The sequence below is a fragment of the Saccopteryx leptura genome, chromosome 10, assembly GCF_036850995.1.
Source record: "Saccopteryx leptura isolate mSacLep1 chromosome 10, mSacLep1_pri_phased_curated, whole genome shotgun sequence".
Classification (NCBI taxonomy): Eukaryota; Metazoa; Chordata; class Mammalia; order Chiroptera; family Emballonuridae; genus Saccopteryx; species Saccopteryx leptura.
In genome coordinates this window covers 7,888,496-7,910,648 of record NC_089512.1, presented here as the reverse complement: position 1 = coordinate 7,910,648, position 22,153 = coordinate 7,888,496, and the positions used below count along the sequence as shown (strand labels likewise).

General features: G+C 41.3%; 1 protein-coding gene across 1 annotated transcript in view; it reads right to left on the bottom strand.

Moving 5' to 3' along the window:
• SMARCC1 (SWI/SNF related, matrix associated, actin dependent regulator of chromatin subfamily c member 1) overlaps nucleotides 1–22,153 on the bottom strand; it is a 140,388-nt gene that overhangs the window by 44,402 nt on the left and 73,833 nt on the right. Inside the window, exons 20-24 of the mRNA XM_066351654.1 lie at nucleotides 14,141–14,399; nucleotides 13,513–13,674; nucleotides 5,659–5,714; nucleotides 3,725–3,839; nucleotides 2,919–3,073 (exon numbers count right to left, since the gene is read on the bottom strand). Coding sequence (XP_066207751.1) covers nucleotides 2,919–3,073; nucleotides 3,725–3,839; nucleotides 5,659–5,714; nucleotides 13,513–13,674; nucleotides 14,141–14,399 — 747 coding nt within the window. The remainder of the gene's footprint in view (nucleotides 1–2,918; nucleotides 3,074–3,724; nucleotides 3,840–5,658; nucleotides 5,715–13,512; nucleotides 13,675–14,140; nucleotides 14,400–22,153) is intronic.

The following is a 22,153-nucleotide window of genomic DNA, read 5'->3' as shown; positions in this document are numbered from 1 at the left end:
AATGTGTCAGATCCAGCCGCAGTGGCCCTGAACAGTCCGGGTGCACCAAGTCATGTAGCATGATGTCTGTATCACTTGCACGAATCAGGAGAAAACGTATGTGATTGGAGAATAAAATCTGAGTTCCCCGTTATCAGAGATAGGAGTGATGTAAATAAGAGAAAGTAATAATTCAGTGACCTGGAACGAAAATGTTCTTTGGATACTCGTCCAAACCTTGTATGGGCTAACTAAGGGCCAGGGAAATTAATTCATAAAAGCAGCTTTTCTGCAATGACGGAGTCACACGGCTGTAGCAAGGTGAGTAGAGCACAGAACACAGACATTTGTGCCTGAAGTTGCACACATTAACAGCTATGAGGTCATCATGTTTTCATCAGCTATGAAAACACCATAAAGAATTCATAAAATTTATGGTAATCTAACATCTCAGTTCCTTCTCTGGCAACTTAAGCGAAGCATCCCACAGTGGAACAGAGAAACAATGGAAAGGAAGAGAGAACCCGGCTCGGTGAGAAGGAAGAGTGTCCAAAACACCCAGCTGGAGATGAGAGAGGCCGGGGTCTGTCTGGAACTCCAAAGGAACATTTCAGGACGAACAGGCAAGAAATGACCTTTGTGAAGGGAGGAGGGTCCTGATCACAAAAAACCAATGAATTCCAAACTGAAGACCTTGAAATTTGAGCCTGAGAGAGACGGAGGTATTTAATAAAATATTGTGCTCATAAGTATATTTTAAAAGACTCTTCTGTGTACTATGTGATTCCATTTACATTAAATCAAAACCAGGAGAAACGCATCCATGGTGAGGAAATAGGCCAGCACATACGTGAGGGCAGGCATGGCACCTGGACAGAAATGCAAGGAGGCTTGTGGGAGGCTGTTCGTGATGCTTGACATGGGTGCTCCTTGTGAGCCCACAGGTAGGCTCAGTCTGTGAAGAACTCAGGAGCTGTAGATGTGTATATGCACTCATTTGAATGTAACTTATACAGCAGTAAAACATTAAAAAGAGATTACAGTGGCTGAAGGACAGAGAATGGGATGAAGGATACAGGCAACAGATGATGGGAGGTAACCCTAAGTGACAGTGAAGGGGCCAGTCATTATCAGATGAATCCAAGCAACACAAAAAAATGTGATTTGGTGGCAGAACTATGGAAAATGAGAAAGCAGGAGGAGTCCAAAATGACCTGAGGCTGCAGGTGTCCGGGCTGGGGTGCCGGCTGTGCTGTGCCCCAACAAGGGACGCAGATGGAAGCCCTCTGGCTCGGGCTCCTCCTTTATAAAATGAGAGTGCCCGCCCGAGACGGGATGAACAGTAACAACCTGAACAGCTCAGAGACAAGAAGATGCCAGAACACTACCTGGCAGAAGATAAGGAGACTTAAAACAAAATAACTTCAAATGAAAAAGCAAAACCAAACAAATGTGAAAAAATACTCAAAACTGCTGTGCGCCTCAGTACTCAGACAAGAGCACACCTCAAAACGTCCTGGAGGTGGGTAGGGATGGAAGAGGAAAAGAGATTTCCCAACATCGTGCTAAAGAACTAGGAAGATGAGTTCTATGGAAGAGACTGTCACGTATGAATATGCAGGACCTCAAGCTACTATAATAGTCACAACCAGCTGAGCATGCGTGTGGCCTGGAAACACCCCTTCCCCCACTGCTGATGCCTACGTCTGATGGGTGGACATTCAAAACAATGGTTTTGTGGTTGGAACTTGGTCATCTGGGGTCTCTTATAAATCATGCTCCACAGGTGAAACACTGGAGAAGTGGTTTGCAGGAGCTGAGTGGTCTGGGGAATTAGACCATGAGGAACATCTTCACTAGTGGATTGGGAACAGCTCAAGAATATAACATTTGGGTGAGTTCTTTTTTTTTTTTTTTTTTTTTTTTTTATTTTTCTGAAGTTGGAAACGGGGAGGCAGTCAGACAGACTCCCGCATGCGCCCGACTGGGATCCACCTGGCACGCCCACCAGGGGGCGATGCTCTGCCCATCTGGGGCTCCGCTCTGTTGCAACCCGAGCCATTCTAGCGCCTGAGGCAGAGGCCACAGAGCCATCCTCAGCACTGAGGCCAACTTTGCTCCAATGGAGCCTTGGCTGCGGGAGGGGAAGAGAGAGACAGAGAAGAAGGAGAAGGGGAGGGGTGGAGAAGCAGATGGGCGCGTCTCCTGTGTAACCTGGCTGGGAATCGAACCCAGGACTCCTGCACGCCAGGCCAACACTCTACCACTGAGCCAACCGGCCAGGGCCTGGGTGAATTCTTATAACTACTACTTGAAATGTGGTGACCTGAAATGGAAGGAAACTACCTCTGAGGGTAAATGGAGAAGAGGTAAAAGGTTTTTTAAAACTACATATTCATGCCTGGAATCTTTAAAATGCTAAATTAACACAAAAAAGGAAAATATTCTCTTTTCCTCTTAAATATGCTGTGAAGCCAATACTGTGTTATAAATAGAGAAAACCACCCCCAGAAAAGCTGGCAAATTCAAGAGAAAGAGCTACTTTAAGTTGCCCCTCTCTCCTTTTAGTCTGTAAGAGCAGGATGAAGTATTTATACAAGGAAACAGATTTCTGTCTTAAAAATTACAAATATTTCAATCTGGTAAAGATCGAAACAGCAGCCCAAGTCACGCTCTGCAGGCCAATTAGAGAGGTTCACACCCTGCCTTCCACCCGCAGCTGGCTGAATGACATGATGGCTGTGTCAAAGGCGGTCACCCCCAGGACCAGACCTACCTTCCCGCCAGCCTCCTGCCCGTGGAATTCTCCACTTAGAAATACCATTCAAGCAAACAGTCATCTCCTCTGGAGAGCGAGGCTCTCTATGCTGACTATTCCCAATAAACTAAACACAACGTGCCCATTCACACTGAGCACTGGGAAGGGGACAGCAGCAAACCTTGGCTTTGGTGGCAGCTGAGGCCAGAGCAGCTGCTGCGGCTGTGGCTACATTTCCTTCAGAAATTTCGTGTTCTACTCGCTTCTTCCCAGCATCACTCTCTCTCTCTTTACAGGCATCAGTGAGCTCCTTGTTCTCTTCGGGCTCCTTTTCCTCTGAAGAGAAGCAGAAGCTGTATGAGCAGTGAGCCCAGTCTCAGCAAACATCTTACTTCTCACCTCTGCCACACAACACACCAGGCCTGATGTTAGAGACCTCATTGCCTTTCTCCTTTTGAGATTTCTGCTGAACCACTGCAGGTACATAGGTTGGTCTCTATCTGAGATGGGTTTTCTAAACAGTACACTTTGTCTGCACTTCCTGTCTCTCAGCTCTGTGCACAGGTCCCTTGGATAGAATGGAAAATTCAGGGGAACGCAGGCTTAAGACTAGCATGTTTGTTCAGCAGTCAGTGAAGCGTTCCAGGAACGGCAGGGTAGGAAGGAAATCAGAACCAAGGACAGCACTTTCCTGTGCCTCTGGGTGGCACGAGGAGATCCGCCACCAATGGACGCTGACACTGAAAGGCAGGTCCCTGTGCTGACCTCGGGGACACTGAACTACATGCTTGTCTGTATGCGACTGAAAACAAGGAAGCCACTAGCAGGAGCACTGGTGCCTACCCACAAAATAAAACTCTAACTGCACATTAATGGTCACATTACAAGACGAACACAAAATAAATGAGGAATTAGTTCTACACAATTAAACTGCCCACATTTATCCACCAGCTTTTCTAACAAAAGTCTAAGAGTTCCTCACGTTACCTGATTTGGTGTCCTCACTAGCTTCACTATCCTGCTCTTTCTCGCTGGTTTTTTCATTGTCTCCGTCTTGTGCTTTATCACCTTCCTCTGTTTCATTTTCCCCTTTGTTTTCTGCCTGGATAGAGTACAAAAGAAGAGGACAGAGAGTGAGGAAAAATAAAAGCCACTTACAAGTGATATTATCATGGAATAACTAAAGGTTCTACTATTTTTGACAGAATTAGAGCAGATTCAAAAAAGCCTTAGAGAGAAAAGCTGGAAAAGAAATTAATAAATTCAGAGAAATATCATTCACTGCCTCAACACCCTACAACGGACATGGTCCCGCTTGCACCTTCTACTAGAAGGCAGGGCTACAACATCCAAAGCAATGTCAAATTCATTTATATTATTTATTGGTTAAATAGAGAAATAATAAACAAATGATCGATTTGTTGTTCAAAAAGACAAAGAGCATTTAAAATGCACATGCTACCAAAACACAAGCGGACCTAGCCGTTTGCTCTGGCTTGGAGAAAGAGGCACACACAGCCCCCAGTGAGGATGCTCTGGGGACCAATACCTGTAGCTCTTCTGGTTAGCAGTTGGTATCATTTGCTGATTCTAAAATCTCTGTGACCTTGGACAAATTTGTAACATCAAATATAAAATGAAGAAACTAGAATATCAATGACTTGATGAGGCTGTTTTAGGAATCAGATGAATGCATAAACGTCAAATTCAAAGCATAATATTTGGAATATGGTAAGAACTGGTATAAAATTTTATTACCATCCTCATCCTCTCCTTAGCTATATACAATTTTAAAGCACTACATGTAATTAATATCTTACATCCTCCTTGTTTCTATTCATTCAAATAGTGACCAGTCTTAAAGACGCTGTCGAGCCCAGTTCTGCGCAGCTTACCCTGTGTTTAGCGCCCCCAGGACAGGGATCGGGTTCCAACCACAGGAGGCACTTTGATGCCCTCTGCATACTGGCTCTAGTGTCCCCCCTCCCCTGCCAGCTGGCAACTTCTATTCCCCTTCCTCCATTCCTCCTTTCTGGTACTGCCTGCTCCTTAAAATCTACCTCGAATGTCACATTCTCATTAAGTATTTTCTAAATACTTTTTTGCTGGCAGTACAATCTCTTAGGAAAAACCCTTAATATTCTATAATTCTCTTTTAGCACAAGATTAGGACTTAAACCCTAATCTTGAAAAAAAAACCTCACTCCTGGGGGGTCAGCAAGCATGAAAAAACTCACTACTCAAAAGGGTTAAGGAACTATTCAAAGAAGAGCAAACATATTCAAAAGCAACAGAAAGAAGATAAACAATAGAGCAGAAATAAACTAGAGAAAAGAAAAACAAAGAATGAATGAAATCAAAAGTTGTTTCCCTGAAACGATAAACAATATTTATAAGACTATCTTGACTGATGAAGAAAAAACAGAATGAGCCAAATAGTTAAAATCAGAAATGAAAATGGAGACAGAAATAAAAAAAAAAATTACAAACTTTTTAAAAAACAGCTTTATTGAGATGATTCACATACCATGAAAACCCATTAAAAGGAAAATTAAATGAATTTTATATTCTCAGATAGTGCAACCATCACCATAGTAAATTTTAAAACATTTCATCACCTCAACATTCAATATTCATAAGAACTACAACTCTCATATTCATATTCTCAGCTGTGCCTGAAAGGAGTATAAAAGAAGAGGTCGAGTGGGAAAATACTCACTGAATAAATAAATAAATAAATGTCCTCTGTTACACCTTGTGAGAGCTATACCTTCAATCTGCAAAGTCCAAATAGCTGACAGAGTTATTTATAGTCCCCTGAGAGGGACTAAAAGATCAGAACAAGCCCAAACCACTATGCAATAAAAGGAGGCATGCTCTCTGGGACTTTTATGTTGTGGGAGAACTCAAACAGACTTTACCTTTTCAGGCTGCTGACCATCAGTGTCTGTTTCCATTTTTTCCTCTTCCGCTCCTTCTATAAACAAAAAAATTAGAACAAGTAATAGAATATGGAAAAAAGTAAAAGCTATTACATGGCTGAGAGTGTCTAAAATACAACTACAGACAGTGCTATTGATGAATCTCACAACCATACAGTTGGCATAAAAAGTCTGATGGAAAACAACACATACTTTAGGGTTCTATTAATTTAAACTCCAAAACCAGGTGTCAGAAATCAGGTCACCGTTAACCAGGGAAAGGTGAAAAGACAGAAAAAAGCAGGTGAGTAGGGGAGAGCCCAAGTACTGATCTATTTCTTTTTTCCTTTTTTAAGCAAGAAAGAGAGAGACAGGAAGGGAGTGAGATGAGAAGCATCAACTTATAGTTGTGGCACCATAGTTGTTTATTGATTGCTTTCTCATATGTGCCTTGATTAGGGGGCTCCAGCTACTTTGGGCTCAAGCCAGTGACCCGGGGTCATGTCTATGATCCCACGCTCAAGCCAGATGAGCCTGCACTCAAGCCGGTGACCTTGCGGTTTTAAACCTGGGTCTTCAGCATCCCAGGCCGATGCTCTATCCACTGCACCACTGCCTGCATGGTCAAGCTAAAATCAATAAATAAAATCTTTTTAAAAAGACATTAAAAATTAAGACAAATAAATAAATAAATAAAATCATCCACAGCTGCTCTTCCTGGTGCATTTCCCTGTTTCCTTATGTGGAGCCTACATAGGCTCTACATAAAGACCAGGTCTTAACTACCAAGAGGCCCTGATCTTTTTCCTTCATGTTTCCCATACTGTCTAAGGCAGTACAGTACTATAGAGCTGTCTCCTAGGCCTTCAATCATTCTGGTTCAGTGAGTAAAAACAGACAGACGCACCTACATATTACACTTTAGGCAGTGTGCTAGAGTGAAAAGAGGCTGAGTTTTGAGGTCAGAGAGATTTAGTTTCAAAATTTAACCCACATTTTCACAAGCCTATGTGGCCTGCCAACACTTTATTTAGACTCCTTGCCTTTATAATAAAAACAATGCCACTCCTTCCAGAAGGTTGCCCTGAAAAGAAATTCAAATGACCAATCAGAAAACCCCTGTATGGCGTGTGACAAATACGGGTATTCAGAAAATGTTGGTTTTCAAGGACTTCTGAAAAGCGTTTAAAAATTCTTTCCATATCTTTTGTCTTAACTTCTCCCACCTTCCCCCATAACCGAGAACAAATAAAACCTAGTAATATTTTTAGTTAAATACAAAAGGTCTAAATTATCCATATTATTTTTTCTTCTCTGGTCAAAGAAAAACAAAAAACTATACAAGTTTAAAGAAATCAGTAGATTTCTAATGAATGACTTGAGTTTAATTGATTGAAGAAGCCCTTTCTGATAAGCTAACACTCATTTCCTGTATAATTCCTATAACAAAATTTCCTAATAGCCTGACCAGGCGGTGGCACAGTGGATAGAGCATCGGACTGGGATGCAGAGGACCCAGGTTTGAGACCCCGAGGTCGCCAGCTTGAACGTGGGCTCATCTGGTTTGAGCAAAAGCCCACCAACTTGAACCCAAGGTCGCTGGCTCGAGCAAGGGGTTACCTGGTCTGCTGAAGGCCCGTGGTCAAGGCACATATTGAGAAAGCAATCAATGAACAACTAAGGTGTTGCAACGCGCAATGAAAAACTAATGATTGATGCTTCTCATCTCTCTCCGTTCCTGTCTGTCCCTGTCTATCCCTGTCTCTGACTCACTCTCTGTCTCTGTAAAAGTAAATAAAAATTTTAAAAATCTCCTAATAAATGAAAATAAGTGTTTCAAGTCTGCTGCTCATATATCTTTACTTTTATTTCACCAAATATTCCCACTGGTCTAAATCAATAATAAAAAGTTAATAAAGGTTAACAAGAGAAATCTAAAAAATGTCTTGTATTTCATGAGGAAACATTATTTTCCTGTTATTCTTTAACCACTATAATACTTCAGTTAATAAATGTAGCTAGCATAGTATATTAAGCATCACAATAATGAGTGTGATGAATGTATCACCCCAGTACAATAGTCACTTGATAAGGAAAATCCTACATCATTCTACTTCACATCAGTATGCTATATAATAAGGCACTATTTTGTATATAAAGTTAAGGCCCCGGCCGGTTGGCTCAGTGGTAGAGCGTCGGCCTGGCGTGCAGGAGTTCTGGGTTCGATTTCCGGCCAAGGCACACAGGAAAAGCGCCCATCTGCTTCTCCACCCCTCCCCCTCTCCTTCCTCTCTGTCTCTCTCTTCCCCTCCCGCAGCCAAGGCTCCAGTGGAGCAAAGTTGGCCCGGGCACTGAGGATGGCTCTGTGGCCTCTGCCTCAGGCACTAGAATGGCCCTGGTTGCAACAGAGCATCGCCCCCTGGTTGGCATGCCGAGTGGATCCCGGTCTGGCGCATGCAGGAGTCTGTCTGACTGCCTCCCCATTTCCAACTTCAGAAAAATACAAAAAAAAAAAAAAAGTGTAAGTTGAAATGTAAATTTAATACTTCTTTTCTCTGAATTCCCTAGTTAGAGTATAGTTCAAAAAGAAAGGAGGGACACTATTGACTTCCCACTACAACTCTGCTGAGCCTATTCCAGAGGGAGCACCATTTGCTGTTTCCTAATTTATTTTATTAGTCACACCCCAATATAAACCATAGTAACTACAATATACTAGCATTAGTTATAGAATGCTCTCTACAAACTCATTAGAAAATACTATTCATATTACGCTTTCATTTTCCTTAGTGCTTATTAAATGGCAAAAGACTCAAATTCTGTTGTAACAACTACTGATTATACGAGGTTACCTGATAAGCTACTTGCAGACACTAGGAATAAATTCTGCTGCTCATGCCATTCACAGAATCGCCCTTGATCTGCAGTGCTTCCTGCAGCAGTCTGACCCATGCTCTGCACACTGCGGAAACCACAGTTCGCTGTCAATCAGGGGATCTTGCCCCACAAGGACTACGGCTGCTAGATTTTGGGGGAAAGGTGCTCTTTGTTTCAAATCCCACTGAAATAGAAATGGTTAAATTTGCAACCTGTTTCTTAACCACTAATGCTCTGTGCTATCATCTACCAAAAATTTCGAAACAAATTTACATGTAAAAACATGTCCCTTGACTCTAGAAACTACAGAAACTTCTTTGAATTAAATAAAAAGTCTCTGCCAACCCTTTTCAATTCCATGACCACAGGGAACCAAAAGACCCTACAACGAATGAACCAAAACCACACAAAAACCTGTAGGAAAGTACGACTTTTCCCAGCACTCTCAATAGGTCCAGGCTGCCCAGCCCGGCCCGCCCGAGCCGGCCCCGACTTGTGCCGCATCCCCAAACAGCAGAGATGTGGCCTGGCTTGCTAATCTCAGTCTCCACGTAAGAGAAAGGGAGTTGTCAAACTAAGAAATATTGTAAAAACTGTAAATGGATTTTTATTTGAAAGGCTTGGTACCTGGATTAGTAACCATGGTTAGAAACAGGTCAATGATCTGTTCTGCATGACAGAGTGACCAGTTTGATTAATCTGAAAATCTGTTTTTATATCTCCAAAATGAGTAGAGACTGCTAGATTTACATTTAACAGAGAGAACAGGATAGACCCTATGCAATCTCACAGAAACCGTGGATTTTAAGTCTGAAGAGACACCAATTTAACCCTTTTAGTACGAACGTTCATGTACATCCTCGTGCCTCCTGACCATCCAGACTATGATCGATTTATTTTAAAAATGTGTAAGGTAACATTAAAAAAAGGGCAAATGTATGTTGTTCTTGCTTCCATAAATTGGTTATCAAACAAACATGACTAAGTTAATAAAACTGTAACTGGAACGAATTTCATTTTTTGAAGAAAAAAAAACCTCACTCCTGGGGGGTCAGCAAGCATGAAAAAACTCACTACTCAAAAGGGTTAAGGAACTATTCAAAGAAGAGCAAACATATTCAAAAGCAACAGAAAGAAGATAAACAATAGAGCAGAAATAAACTAGAGAAAAGAAAAACAAAGAATGAATGAAATCAAAAGTTGTTTCCCTGAAACGATAAACAATATTTATAAGACTATCTTGACTGATGAAGAAAAAACAGAATGAGCCAAATAGTTAAAATCAGAAATGAAAATGGAGACAGAAATAAACAGGAATAAAAAAAAAAATTACAAACTTTTTAAAAAACAGCTTTATTGAGATGATTCACATACCATGAAAACCCATTAAAAGGAAAATTAAATGAATTTTATATTCTCAGATAGTGCAACCATCACCATAGTAAATTTTAAAACATTTCATCACCTCAAAAAACAAAACAAAAACACACATACCATTTAGCTATTTTCCATCCTAGCTCTAAGCAACCATTTAATCTACTTCCTAGCTCCATAGATTTTGTCCTTTCAGGGCAGTTCATGTAACTGGAATTACAATTATTGTATACTGTCTCTTCACTTACCATGTTTTTTTTTTGGTTTGTTTTTGTTTTTTTTACAGGGACAGAGAGTGAGTCAGAGAGAGGGATAGATAGGGACAGACAGACAGGAATGGAGAGAGATGAGAAGCATCAATCATCAGTTTTTCGTTGCGACACCTCAGTTGTTCATTGATTGCTTTCTCATATGTGCCTTGACTGTGGGGTTACAGCAAACTGAGTAACCCCTTGCTCGAGCCAGCGACCTTGGGTCCAAGCTGGCGAGCTTTTTGCTCAAGCCAGATGAGCCTGCGCTCAAACTGGCAACCTCGGGGTCTCGAACCTGGGTCCTACACATCCCAGTCTGATGCTCTATCCACTGCGCAACCGGCCTGGTCAGGCCACTTACCATGTTTTAAGGTCCACCCATCATACAGCATATGTCAACACTTCATTCAATTTTATGTGTGAATAATATCCTATTTTGCTAATGTATACAACATTTTGCTTATCCATTCATCAGCTGATGGACATTAGAGTTATTTATATTTAGGGTTATTATGATTTGTGTGTGTGTCCAACAAATTAGATAATATACATAAAATGGACAAATTTCTAAGAAAGTCACAAACTATCAAAACAGATTCAAAAAGTAACAGAAAATTTAAAATTATAACAAGTAAACAGATGGAATTAGTAATCAAAAAACATCAATAGCCTGACCAGGCGGTGGCACAGTGGATAGAGCACTGACCTGGGATGCTGAGGACCCAGGTATGAAACTCTGAGGTCGCCAGCTTGAGCACAGGGTCACCGGCTTGGGCATGGGATCATAGACATAACCCCATAGACCCCATTGTTGCTGGCTTGAAGCCTAAGGTCACTGGCTTGAACCCAAGATCGCTGGCTTGAGCAAGGGGTCCCTCGATCTGCTGTAGCCCCCCAGGTCAAGGCACATATTAGAAAGCAATCAATAAACAACTAAGGTGCCACAACAAAGAACTGATGCTTCTCATCGCTCTTCCGTCCTGTCCATCTGTCCCTGTCTGCCCCCTCTCTCTCATGCAAATTAAAATTTAAAAACCCTAGTAAAACTAACTTAATAGAATATGAAATGGATAATTCACATTGATCAAATGGGATTTCTGTCAGAAACACAAAGATGGTTCAACAGGCAAGAATCAATTAATATAATACATTTATAGAATAAAGTAAAATTATCAAACAATCATCTCAGTTGAAGCATAAAGAGTAGGTGATGAAACCTAACATTATTTGATAAAAGCACTCACAAACTGAAATAGAAGGGAACTTCCTCAACCTGATAAAAGGAATCTAGGAATAGCTAACAGCTGACATCATACTTAATAATGAAACACTAAAGGCTTCCCCCCGAGGATCAGGAAAACAATTTCATTTACAAAAGCATCCAAAGAGTAAAACACATAGGAATAAATTTAATCAGAAAGTGCAAGATGTGTGCCAAGATACACAAGACTAAAAACTTCAAAATATTGCTTAAAAGAAATAGAGACAACCTAAATAATGGAAAAATATGTATCATATGTTCATGATCAAAAGACTTAATATTGTTGAGATGGCAATATTCCCCAACTGAATGCAAATGAAAATCACAACGATAGAGCACTTTGTACCCACTAGGTTGTTATTAAAGAAAAGGGAAGAGGAAAACAAGTGTTGGCGAGGATGTGGAAAAATTGGAACCTTCATATATTGCTGGTAGGAACATAAAATGGTACAACCACTATGGAAAACAGCTGGGTAGTTCCTCAAAAAGTTAAACATGGGATTACCTAAGATCCACCAACTCCACACCTAGGTACCCAAGAAGCGAAACACCACGTTCACAAAATAACCTACACACAAAATGTTCATGGCAGCATTATTCAAAATAAAAAGTGTTTCCAGTCTACCTGAATCATTACCAGCTAGAAGCAGCGGTCAATGGGACTTGGACGTGAGCTGCAAAGTATAGAATTGTGACAATTCCAGTGCCATGCGGACTTTTCCTGGACTCCTGCTCCCTGTGACAGCTCCTAACAGACTGAACATGGGGTTGGTTTGCATTTTTCAGGGATTTGGCATGGTGTTGGGGCCAACTTGGACTTGGTGAACATGTTAAGGACACTACTCTTTTATGGATTCTAGCTGTATTGGCCAAGAGTTTGCTGAAAAGCTTTAATCACTGTAAAAAAAAATTAGAAGACTAGATAAAGAAGATGTGGCACATATACACCATGGTATACTATTCAGCCATAAGAAATGATGACATCAGATCACTTACAACAAAATGGTGGGATCTTGATAACATTTATACAGAGTGAAATAAGTAAATCAGAAAAAAACAAGAACTGCAGGATTCCATACATTTGTGGGACATAAAAACGAGACTAAGAGACATGGACAAGAGTGTGGTGGTTACAGGAGGGCGGGGGGAGGGATGGAGGGAGAGGAGGAGGGGTAAAAACAAACTAGATAGAAGGTGACGGAGGACAATCTCTCTTTGGGTGATGGGTATGCAACAGAATTGAATGACAAGATAACCTGGACATGTTTTCTTTGAATATATGTACCCTGATTTATTGATGTCACCCCATTAAAATAAAAATTTATTTATAAAAAAAATAAAAATAAATAAAAAGTGGAAACAATACAAATAGCCATGAACTGATAAACTGGGTTAAGTAAAACGTGCTATTCCACCTAAAGAATATTATTGAAGCATAAAAAGAAATGAGGTATTGATTCATACAACATGAATAAACTTTGAAAACCTGCTAAGTGAAGGAAGTCACATGCAAAATGCCATGTGTGGGATGACTTCATTTGTAGAAAATGTCCAGAATAAGCAAATCCAGTGGTTAGCAGGGCTGAAGAGAAGAAGGAATGAAGACTGACTGCTTAATTTATGGAATTTTCTTTTGGGATGATGAAAATGTTCTAAAATTTGATAGTAATGATGGCTGCCCAACACCTTGTGAAGCCACTGGACCATACGCTTTTAAGTAATTAAAATATATAGAAATTTTTATGTTATATGAATTTTACCTCAATTTAAAAATAGCCAAAAACAGTGACCTTAAATCTATACGGCAACATATGAATTAAAATGACTCAAGTACTTTTGGTATTCTCGTGTCTATATGCTTAAAACCCAGATCTACAGCAGCCATCAGGTACTTCACAGCTGTTATATTACTAACAGTCTAAGAGAATTTTTCTAGTTCTAGCTACCAGAAAGGGAAGTGACAGGGAAAACCACATACATATTTAAGAGGTTTATACCGATCATAGTACTCATAAGCAAACCCAACAATTCTGGCGAGCTCCTGGGAGAATACACCATCAGCGAGCCCTGTCCCGAGGCGAGCTGACTCACCAAGCTTCTCCGGCTCATCGGGCCCCGTGCCCGCGATGCAACTGCTCTCCAGGCCATAGGTGGGATCCACTTTCCCAGAGGCTCGAGCCGCTTCTTGTACTTTCTTAACATGAGCTTCAACCAGTTCCAGTGGTACCTCCTCCCGGACCCGAGAAAACTCCTCTGTTCAGGAATACAAATGGAACAGTGGCCTGGTTTTACACAAATATTTGCTACACTGATAACAGAAAAGACAGCAAGGATAAATACCCAGAAAGCCAAGAAATAATTCTGTGATGTGATAAAGTCTACTTATAATAATATGCTTCAAGAATGTTAAATGACTCCTTTTGACAGTTATATAAAATTTCAAATGAATCACAAAATATAACACAAACTTTTGTCCCCCAATTCTTAATAAATGTTCTTAATTTTAAAACTATTACATTTTAAGTGTTTTAGTTTAAATCATCATCATACTTTTATATATAACAGTATCTAAGGGATAATACCTGATTTTTGTTATTTAAGTAACTGAAATGAAGATAATATAACTTCTAAATGTGAGATAACATTCATGTGAAGCAAAGTATTAAACCTTTAGCTGAAACTGTCATGCTGGTAACTTGGCTTAATGAAGTCCACATACCTAAAGCTGCTTTTGCTGCAGCAGATGCCACACGAGGGTCCACCACAGATGCCAAAAAGGCAACAGTGCTCATGACTGGGTTTCCTGACTGGCTAAAGGGGACAGGCTGGTAGGCCAGCGGCCCAAGGGAAGCATCTGAATTCTCAAGGTATGGGTCCTCAATGGGAAGCCTTAAAAAGTGGAGGATGCATTCATCCTGAGTACGACTTCCAACGTGTTCTGACACTTTGTTCCAATCGTCCTTATACATCTCCAGCGCCTACAATAGAAAAAGACAAGAGCTTTACTATCAGATAACAAGTACTATGTAACGACATCAGAAACCTGTGACTATTTTTGAGATAGCTTTTTAAAAAAATAGTGAAAATGGTTATACTCTACACTAAAGGGCATGCACATTATAAAGGAAGAACAACTGTCTTTTTTTTTTTTTTTGTATTTTTCTGAAGTTGGAAATGGGGAGGCAGTCAAACAGACTCCCGCATGCGCCAGACCGGGATCCACCCGGCATGCCCACCAGGGGGCGATGCTCTGCCACTCCAGGGCGTCGCTCTGCCATAATCAGAGCCATTGTAACACCTGAGGCAGAGGCCACAGAGCCATCCTCAGCGCCCGGGCCAACTTTGCTCCAATGGAGCCTTGGCTGCGGGAAGGGAATAGAGAGACAGAGAGGAAGGAGAGGGGAAGGGGTGGAGAAGCAGATGGGCGCTTCTCCTGTGTACCCTGGCCGGGAATCGAACCCGGGACTCCCGCACGCCAGGCCGATGCTCTATCACTGAGCCAACTGGCCAGGGCTGATACAACTGTCTTTTATTAATACACTTTCCCAGAGGCTTGAGACTGCTGCTTGTACTTTCTGGACATGAGCTTCAACCAATTCCAATGGTACTTCCAACCGGACCCGAGAAAATTCCTCTGTTTAGGCCTGGTCTTATGGCTGTTTATATAGAAAATTCTAAGGTACCAAAAGGGTACTAAAGTTTTGCAAGGTCACAGGATAGAAGGAAAGAGAAAAATTCAATTATACTTCTATATACACCAGCAATAAAAGAATTTTTAATTGGGGGAAATTAAAGTATTTAAAATAGCACAAAAATGAAATACTTAGAAATATATTAAAGAATGTATAATGTCAACATGCAGAAGAAAATAAAACATGCTGAGAGAAATCAAAGACGAAGCCTGGCCGGTGGAGGTGCAGTGGATAAAGCATCAACCTGGAACACTGAGGTCACCGGTTAAAAACCCTGGCTTGCTGGGTCAAGGCACATATGACAAGCAATCAATGAACAATTGAAGTGAAGCAACTATGAGCTGATAGTTCTTGCTCCCTGTCCCATGTAAAATCAATAATTAAAATATATTAAAAAAAAAAAGAATCAAAGACCTAAATAAAGGCATATACTGTGTTCACTAATAGGAAGTCTCATTATTGTCAGGATATCAGTTCTCTCTGAACTGAACTAGATTCAACAAAATCCCATTCAAATCCAGGACATTTTTGTTAAAAATTCAGAAGCTACTAAAATTTATGAAGTACACAAATTTCTGGTTTTATAATTTTTCACAGAAAATGCTGAAAAATTTAAGCAATCTCCACCAAGAGGGAGAGGGACAGAATAGCATAAAGAAAACGAGGCCCTGACCAGTGGCTCAGTAGACAGAGCGTCAACCCAGCATATGGACATCCTGGGCTCAATTAATTCCTGGTCAGAGCACACAGGAGAAGCAACCGTCTGCTTCTCTCCCCCCTGCAGCCAGTAGTTTGACTGGTTCAAGCATGGCCCTGGAAGCTATGGATAGCTCCATTGGAGCGCATCAACTACAGGCGCTAAAAATAGCTCAGTACTCGAGAAATAGCCCCAGACAAGGTTTGCCGGGTGGACCCCGGTCGGTGCACATGCAGGAGTTTGCCTCACTACCTCCCCTCTTCTCAACTAAAAAGAAAAACAAAAAAACAGAAATACATGTAAAGCTAAGAGAGTCAAGAAATTAGCTGGGTTAAAAAAAAAAACCATTCTGTAGCTTCCCAAAGTAGCTACTCACATGGTTCTCGCTAGAGCCATGATTTTCAAACAGGCAATTCTACTTCCTTGGGAATATTGGGCACTGTCCAGAGACTTTTTTGGTTGACACCACTGGGGAGGTTCAACTGGCTGCTAATGGGTAGAGGCCATGGTTGCTGTTAACATTCTACAATGCACATAGAGCTGACAAGAAAAAAAGCACTGGGCCCAAATGTCAATAGCAGTGTGGCTGAACAGCCCTGCTCTACGGCCCGCTCTGCGGCTGGCCCTGTGAGGGGAGTGCACTATGGTGATGGGTCTCTCCATGTTTGCTGGCCTCAGTGAATTCTGAATCCCGGTCTCCAAATTCTACATCAGACGTTATCACTGGATCATGGTGGACTCCTGAAACAAGCCAGTGAATGGTCCCTCTCATTAAATTCCGTGAAAACCAAGGCTAATTCTGAGTTTCCTCCGGATAGGCAGCAGCCATGGGTAGGTCCAGAAGGAAGTACTTAGAGAAAAGATCCAGATTAAAATTAAAAAAAAAATCAATTTATCTTACTAGGGTCCTTGGCACCAAAAATGTAACTGGGATCACCTTAAGTTTTTTTTTTTTTTTTTCAGGAGACAGAGTCAGAGAGAGGGATAGATACGGACAGACAGGAATGGAGAGAGATGAGAAGCATCAATCATCAGTTTTTCGTTGTGGCACTTTAGTTGTTCATTGATTGCTTTCTCATATGTGCCTTGACCACAGGCCTTCAGCAGACTGAGTGACCCCTTGCTCAAGCCAGAGACCGTGGATCCAAGCTGGTGAGCTTTTTGCTCAAACCAGATGAGCCCGAGCTCAAGCTGATGACCTCAGGGTCTCGAACCTGAGTCCTCTGCATCCTAGCCCGACGCTATGCACTGCGCAACTGCCTGGTCATGAGGACACCTTAAGTTTTATAAGCTGAGATTTTTTTGGACATGCTCCATCATAATCTTTTCAAACAAACTTGTTAAACTTTTTTCCTTGAACCATTTTCCTTCAACCAGAGAAAAATAAGTTCAGAAATTTTTTTCTCAGAATACAGCTACGGAACAATTTGACCTGCAAAATTCAAGCAAGAGCCGGCATCCAGAAAAGCTTAAGGCTGAGAAACAGTGCCATTCTGAACCCGGCACTGAAGGAGGGGATGGAGAGAAAAGTCATAACCACGCATTTTATAATACCACAAAACACCTTCATTACTCTGCCATAACTCGGGTCTTCCCCATTATGCACCAGGATCATTAGAATTGCCTGTCTCTCTATCCTTAAATGTATCTCTCTTCCTGTTGCCAGAGTGAAGAATATTTCACACAAGACACTCTCTCTCCTGCCTAAAACTATTTCATTGTTATCTGAAATTAAGGCCAAACATGATCAGGGCTCTGCCTACTTCTTCCACCCCTACTCTTTAATGTTCCAGGAATACCCAGATCCCACAACACTGTTCCTAAGCACTGCTATGTACAGACTGGTCTATACTAACACGGCTGACCACTCCCAGGAAGCTGTCCACTGTATCTCTTCCATGAGCTTAGTGGCCCCGCAACACCCCTGTACATGCCCTGTGCTCCAGGTGTGTTCCCACTGTGAGGCTGACTTCGTCTGTTTGTCGCCCGCTGGACTCTAAATTCCCCAACTGCTGAGCATATGGCCTAACCCCTCTCAATCTACAGTGTCTTCCACAGTACCTGAAACACAGTGCCCATTTGCTGACCTTGACCATATGAAACTGGACTAACCAGGAAAGAAACTAATGGTTCCAAGTACTTCCATTAAAAACAAAACAAGCCTGACCAGGTGGTGGCGCAGTGGATAGAGCGTTGGACTGGAATCCAGAGGACCCAGGTTCGAGACCCCAAGGTCACCAGCTTGAGCACAGGCTCATCTGGTTTGAGCAAAGCTTGGACCCAAGGTCGCTGGCTTGAGCAAGGGGTTACTTGGTCTGCTGAAGGCCCACGGTCAAGGCACATATGAGAAAGCAATCAATGAACAACTAAGGTGTCACAACAAAAAACTGATGATTGATGCTTCTCATCTCTCTCCGTTCCTGTCTGTCTGTCCCTATCTATCCCTCTCTCTGACTCTCTCTCTGTCTCTGTAAAAAAAACAAAACAAAACTGTAAAACAGAATTTTTTCTTCAAGGCAAGAGTTTCACTAGAAAATATACTCATATAAAGAAAAAATATTTCTTGGGTTACATATGAAGGAAGGTATATGAAGTGCATGTACATACTATGAATAAAATCTTCGAAATGCTTACTAAATATTTCCTAATACTATTGTTTCTATAATCCAGCCAGTAGGAAATATGTAAGACATTCTCTTAGTGATAAATAAACATTACTAACTCTTGTGGATTTTATTTACATGTACAGGATTTCATGTCCATTAATTATCTAAGGGAAAATAAACACATAGCACAAGAAAGCAAAGCAGGCACGAAGAATACTGACGTTAACAAGGGAGAACCAAGGAGCTCACAGATCCAAGTTTTGTCCATTTCAAGGCCCGGAACACATGACAGGAAGAACACTGTCACAAGGTGTGGACTTAGAGAATTATGAAAGCTTCTTTATAAAAATCCCCTTAGTCACCATGGAACAGAATGCTGCCATTTCTTCTTTCATTGTGGCATTCTATCAGTGCAATTACAAACTGCTGCTGACTTAGCCTTTAGTGGCTTCTTAACTGATGACATATTTTCAGGTAAAACACCTAAAATCCCTCACAAACTTTACAAATAAAATCTTATAAAACAGCCTCCATCATATGGATCTTATAAAATATTTTCCTTAAAAAGCTAGTGTAGCCTGACCAGGCGGTGGCACAGTGGATAGAGCCTCGAACTGGGATGCAGAGGACCCAGGTTCGCGACCCCGAGGTCGCCAGCTTGAGCGCGGGCTCATCTGGTTTGAGCAAAAATTCACCAGCTTGGACCCAAGGTCGCTGGCTCAAGCAAGGGATAACTCAGTCTGCTGAAGGCCCGCGGTCAAGGCACATATGAGAAAGCAGTCAATGAACAACTAAGGTGTTGCAATGCGCAATGAAAAACTGATGATTGATGCTTCTCATCTCTCTCCATTCCTGTCTGTCTGACCCTGTCTATCCCTCTCTCTGACTCACTCTCTGCCTCTGTAAAAAATAAATAAAGCAAGAAAGAACTTCCTTTCTCGTTAAAAAAAAAAAAAAAAAAAGCTAGTGTAGAGCTTTATCTTATCTTTCATGTCTACAAATTAAAGATCTTTTTTTTTTTGTATTTTTCTGAAGCTGGAAACGGGGAGAGACAGTCAGACAGACTCCCGCATGCGCCCGACCGGCCAGGGCTCAAATTAAAGATCTTTTTCAAAATGTATTTATTTGTCAAATGTGTATATCCACTTTGGTCATTTGCTCCAATATTTGTAATAAAATAGTGAAGGCCCTGGCTGGCTGGCTCAGTAATACAGCGTCGGCCTGGCGTGTGGAAGTCCTGGGTTCAATTGTTGGCCAGGGCACCCAGGGCTCTGCCCATCTGCTTCTGCACCCTTCCCCCTCTCCTTTCTCTTTATCTTTCTCTTCCCCTCCTGCAACCAAGGCTCCACTGGAGCAAAGTTGGCCCCGGGCACTGAGGACAGCTCCATGGCCTCCGCCTCGCTAGAATGACTTGGGTTGCAACGGAGCAATGCCCCAGATGGGCAGAGCATTGCCCTCCAGTGGGTTTGCCAGGTGGATCCCAGTCGGGCACATGCGGGAGTCTGTCTCTCTGCCTCCCTGCTTTTCACCTCATAAGAGACCACATCCAATAAGATCATTTTAAAATAAAAGTGGCTGGGCCTGACCTGTGGTGGCGCAGTGGATAAAGCGTCGACCTGGAAATGCTGAGGTCGCCACTTCAAAACCCTGGGCTTGCCTGGTCAAGGCACATATGGGAGTTGATGCTTCCAGCTCCTCCCCTACTTCTCTCTCTCTCTCTTTCCTCTGTCTCTCTCTTCTCTAAAAATGAATAAAATAAAAAAAATAAAAGTGGCTGGTCTCAAGAATAACCCCAATACTTGGGATGCTGCCTGTGTGCCATGTGACTAGTAAAATGGTGATATTTTTTGGAAACAACAAACCATAACAAGTCTTCCAGATTACAAAGAAATGGACTGTTTCTGCTTATAAAGCCATTAAAAATTTTTTATCTGACTTCATGTTCTTAAACTACTAATTACCGACAAATAAACTATAGAAATAGAAAGTGTTAGTGGTAAACAATGCTGCTGGGAAGCCTTTTGTTTCTCTCTGTGTGAGTATGGATATCACTTGTTCATTCAACTGTATGTTTGAAAGAAAAATCAACCATTGTACAGGTTGCACCTGTAGGAGAGGAAAAGCACTATTGTGTAAAAATATTGTGGTTTTCTTGATATGTTCAGGATAAACAGTGGCTCGGCCATTCTTAACCCACTCTGTGTTTTCACTATACACTAGTCCTACATGTAGAAGAGAAAAATATTTTGAGAATCAATATGCAGAAAGAAGAACTGATATGAGGCTGTTGTCCCAGGCAGTATTACAAAACTAAGTATCACTGCAGAACCCCAAGGTTCTAAAACAGTAATACAAAAGTATATTATATTCCCCCATGAATACTGAGCTCTTTTATTTTATTATTTTTTTTATTCATTTTTAGAGAGGAGAGAGAGAGGGAGAGAGGGGGGGGGAAGGAGCTGGAAGCATCAACTCCCATATGTGCCTTGACCAGGCAAGCCCAGGGTTTCGAACCGGCGACCTCAGCATTTCCAGGTCGACGCATTATCCACTGCGCCACCACAGGTCAGACCTCAGCTCTTTTAAATTAACATCCACGGCAGATATAACTAGACAAAACAGTCCTGAAATAAATAAAAAGTGGCTCAGAAAGAAGCTCGCTGAATATCACTGATACTAAATGGAGAGATGAGAACAAATTAAACTAGTGGTAAAAATTCAAAAGAAAGAAATCTTTTTGAATTCTGATCCTGAGAGAGAAAGAGAGGGAGAGAGATTGTGAAGAAAGAAGGAGAAGTAGGGGAGAGGTGTAAAAAAGAAAATAGTTAATACACTACTAAAACTTCCACCGTAACTACTGGAAAAACTCAAAATAAAAAATTAAAAGCTATACAGAAACACGAGACATCACCAGTGTGTGTCCAAGTATGGTCTGAAGATGCGTGGGGGACCAGACTGAGGAGCATTAAGATCAAAACCATCCATTTCCTTAATAATACTAAACCATTGTTGCCTTTTTGATTTCTTTGAGCACATGGGCTATTTCCAAACCTTGGCTATTGTAACTGCACTGAACATAGGGGTGCATATATTGTTTCTAATTAGTTTTTCAGGTTTCTTTGGACATATTCCTATAAGTGCAATCACTAGGTCATAAACAAGTTCCATTTTTAATTTTTTGAGGTAACTCCACACTGCTTTCCACCGTGGCTGCACCAATCTGCATTTACACTAATAGCGCACAGACGAGGGTTCCCTTTTCTCCACACCCTCGCCAAAACTTGTTTGCTGATTTACTGATGATAACCATTCTGACAAGTGTGAGGTATCTCACTGTGGTTTTAATTTGCATTTCTCTAGTGATTAGTGACATTGAGCACCTTTCATATGTCTACCAATCTCCTTATGTCCTCTTTGGAAAAGTGTTTATACAGGTTCTTTGCCCAATTTTTAAGTTGGATTTTTTTTTTTTCTGTTGAATTTTATAAGTTCTTTATAAATTTTGGATATTAATCTCTTACCAGATGTATCATTGGAGAGAATATGGTCTTCCATTCACTGGGTTCTTTGTTGATGGTTTCCTTTGCTGTGCAAAATCATTTGTTTGATGTAGTTCCTATTTATTTACCTTTTCTCTTGTTTCCCTTGTCTAAGGAGATAGCTCAGAAAAAATATTGCTAGCCTGATCAGGTTTTGTCGCATTGGATAGAGCGTCAGACTGGGATGCGGAAGGACCC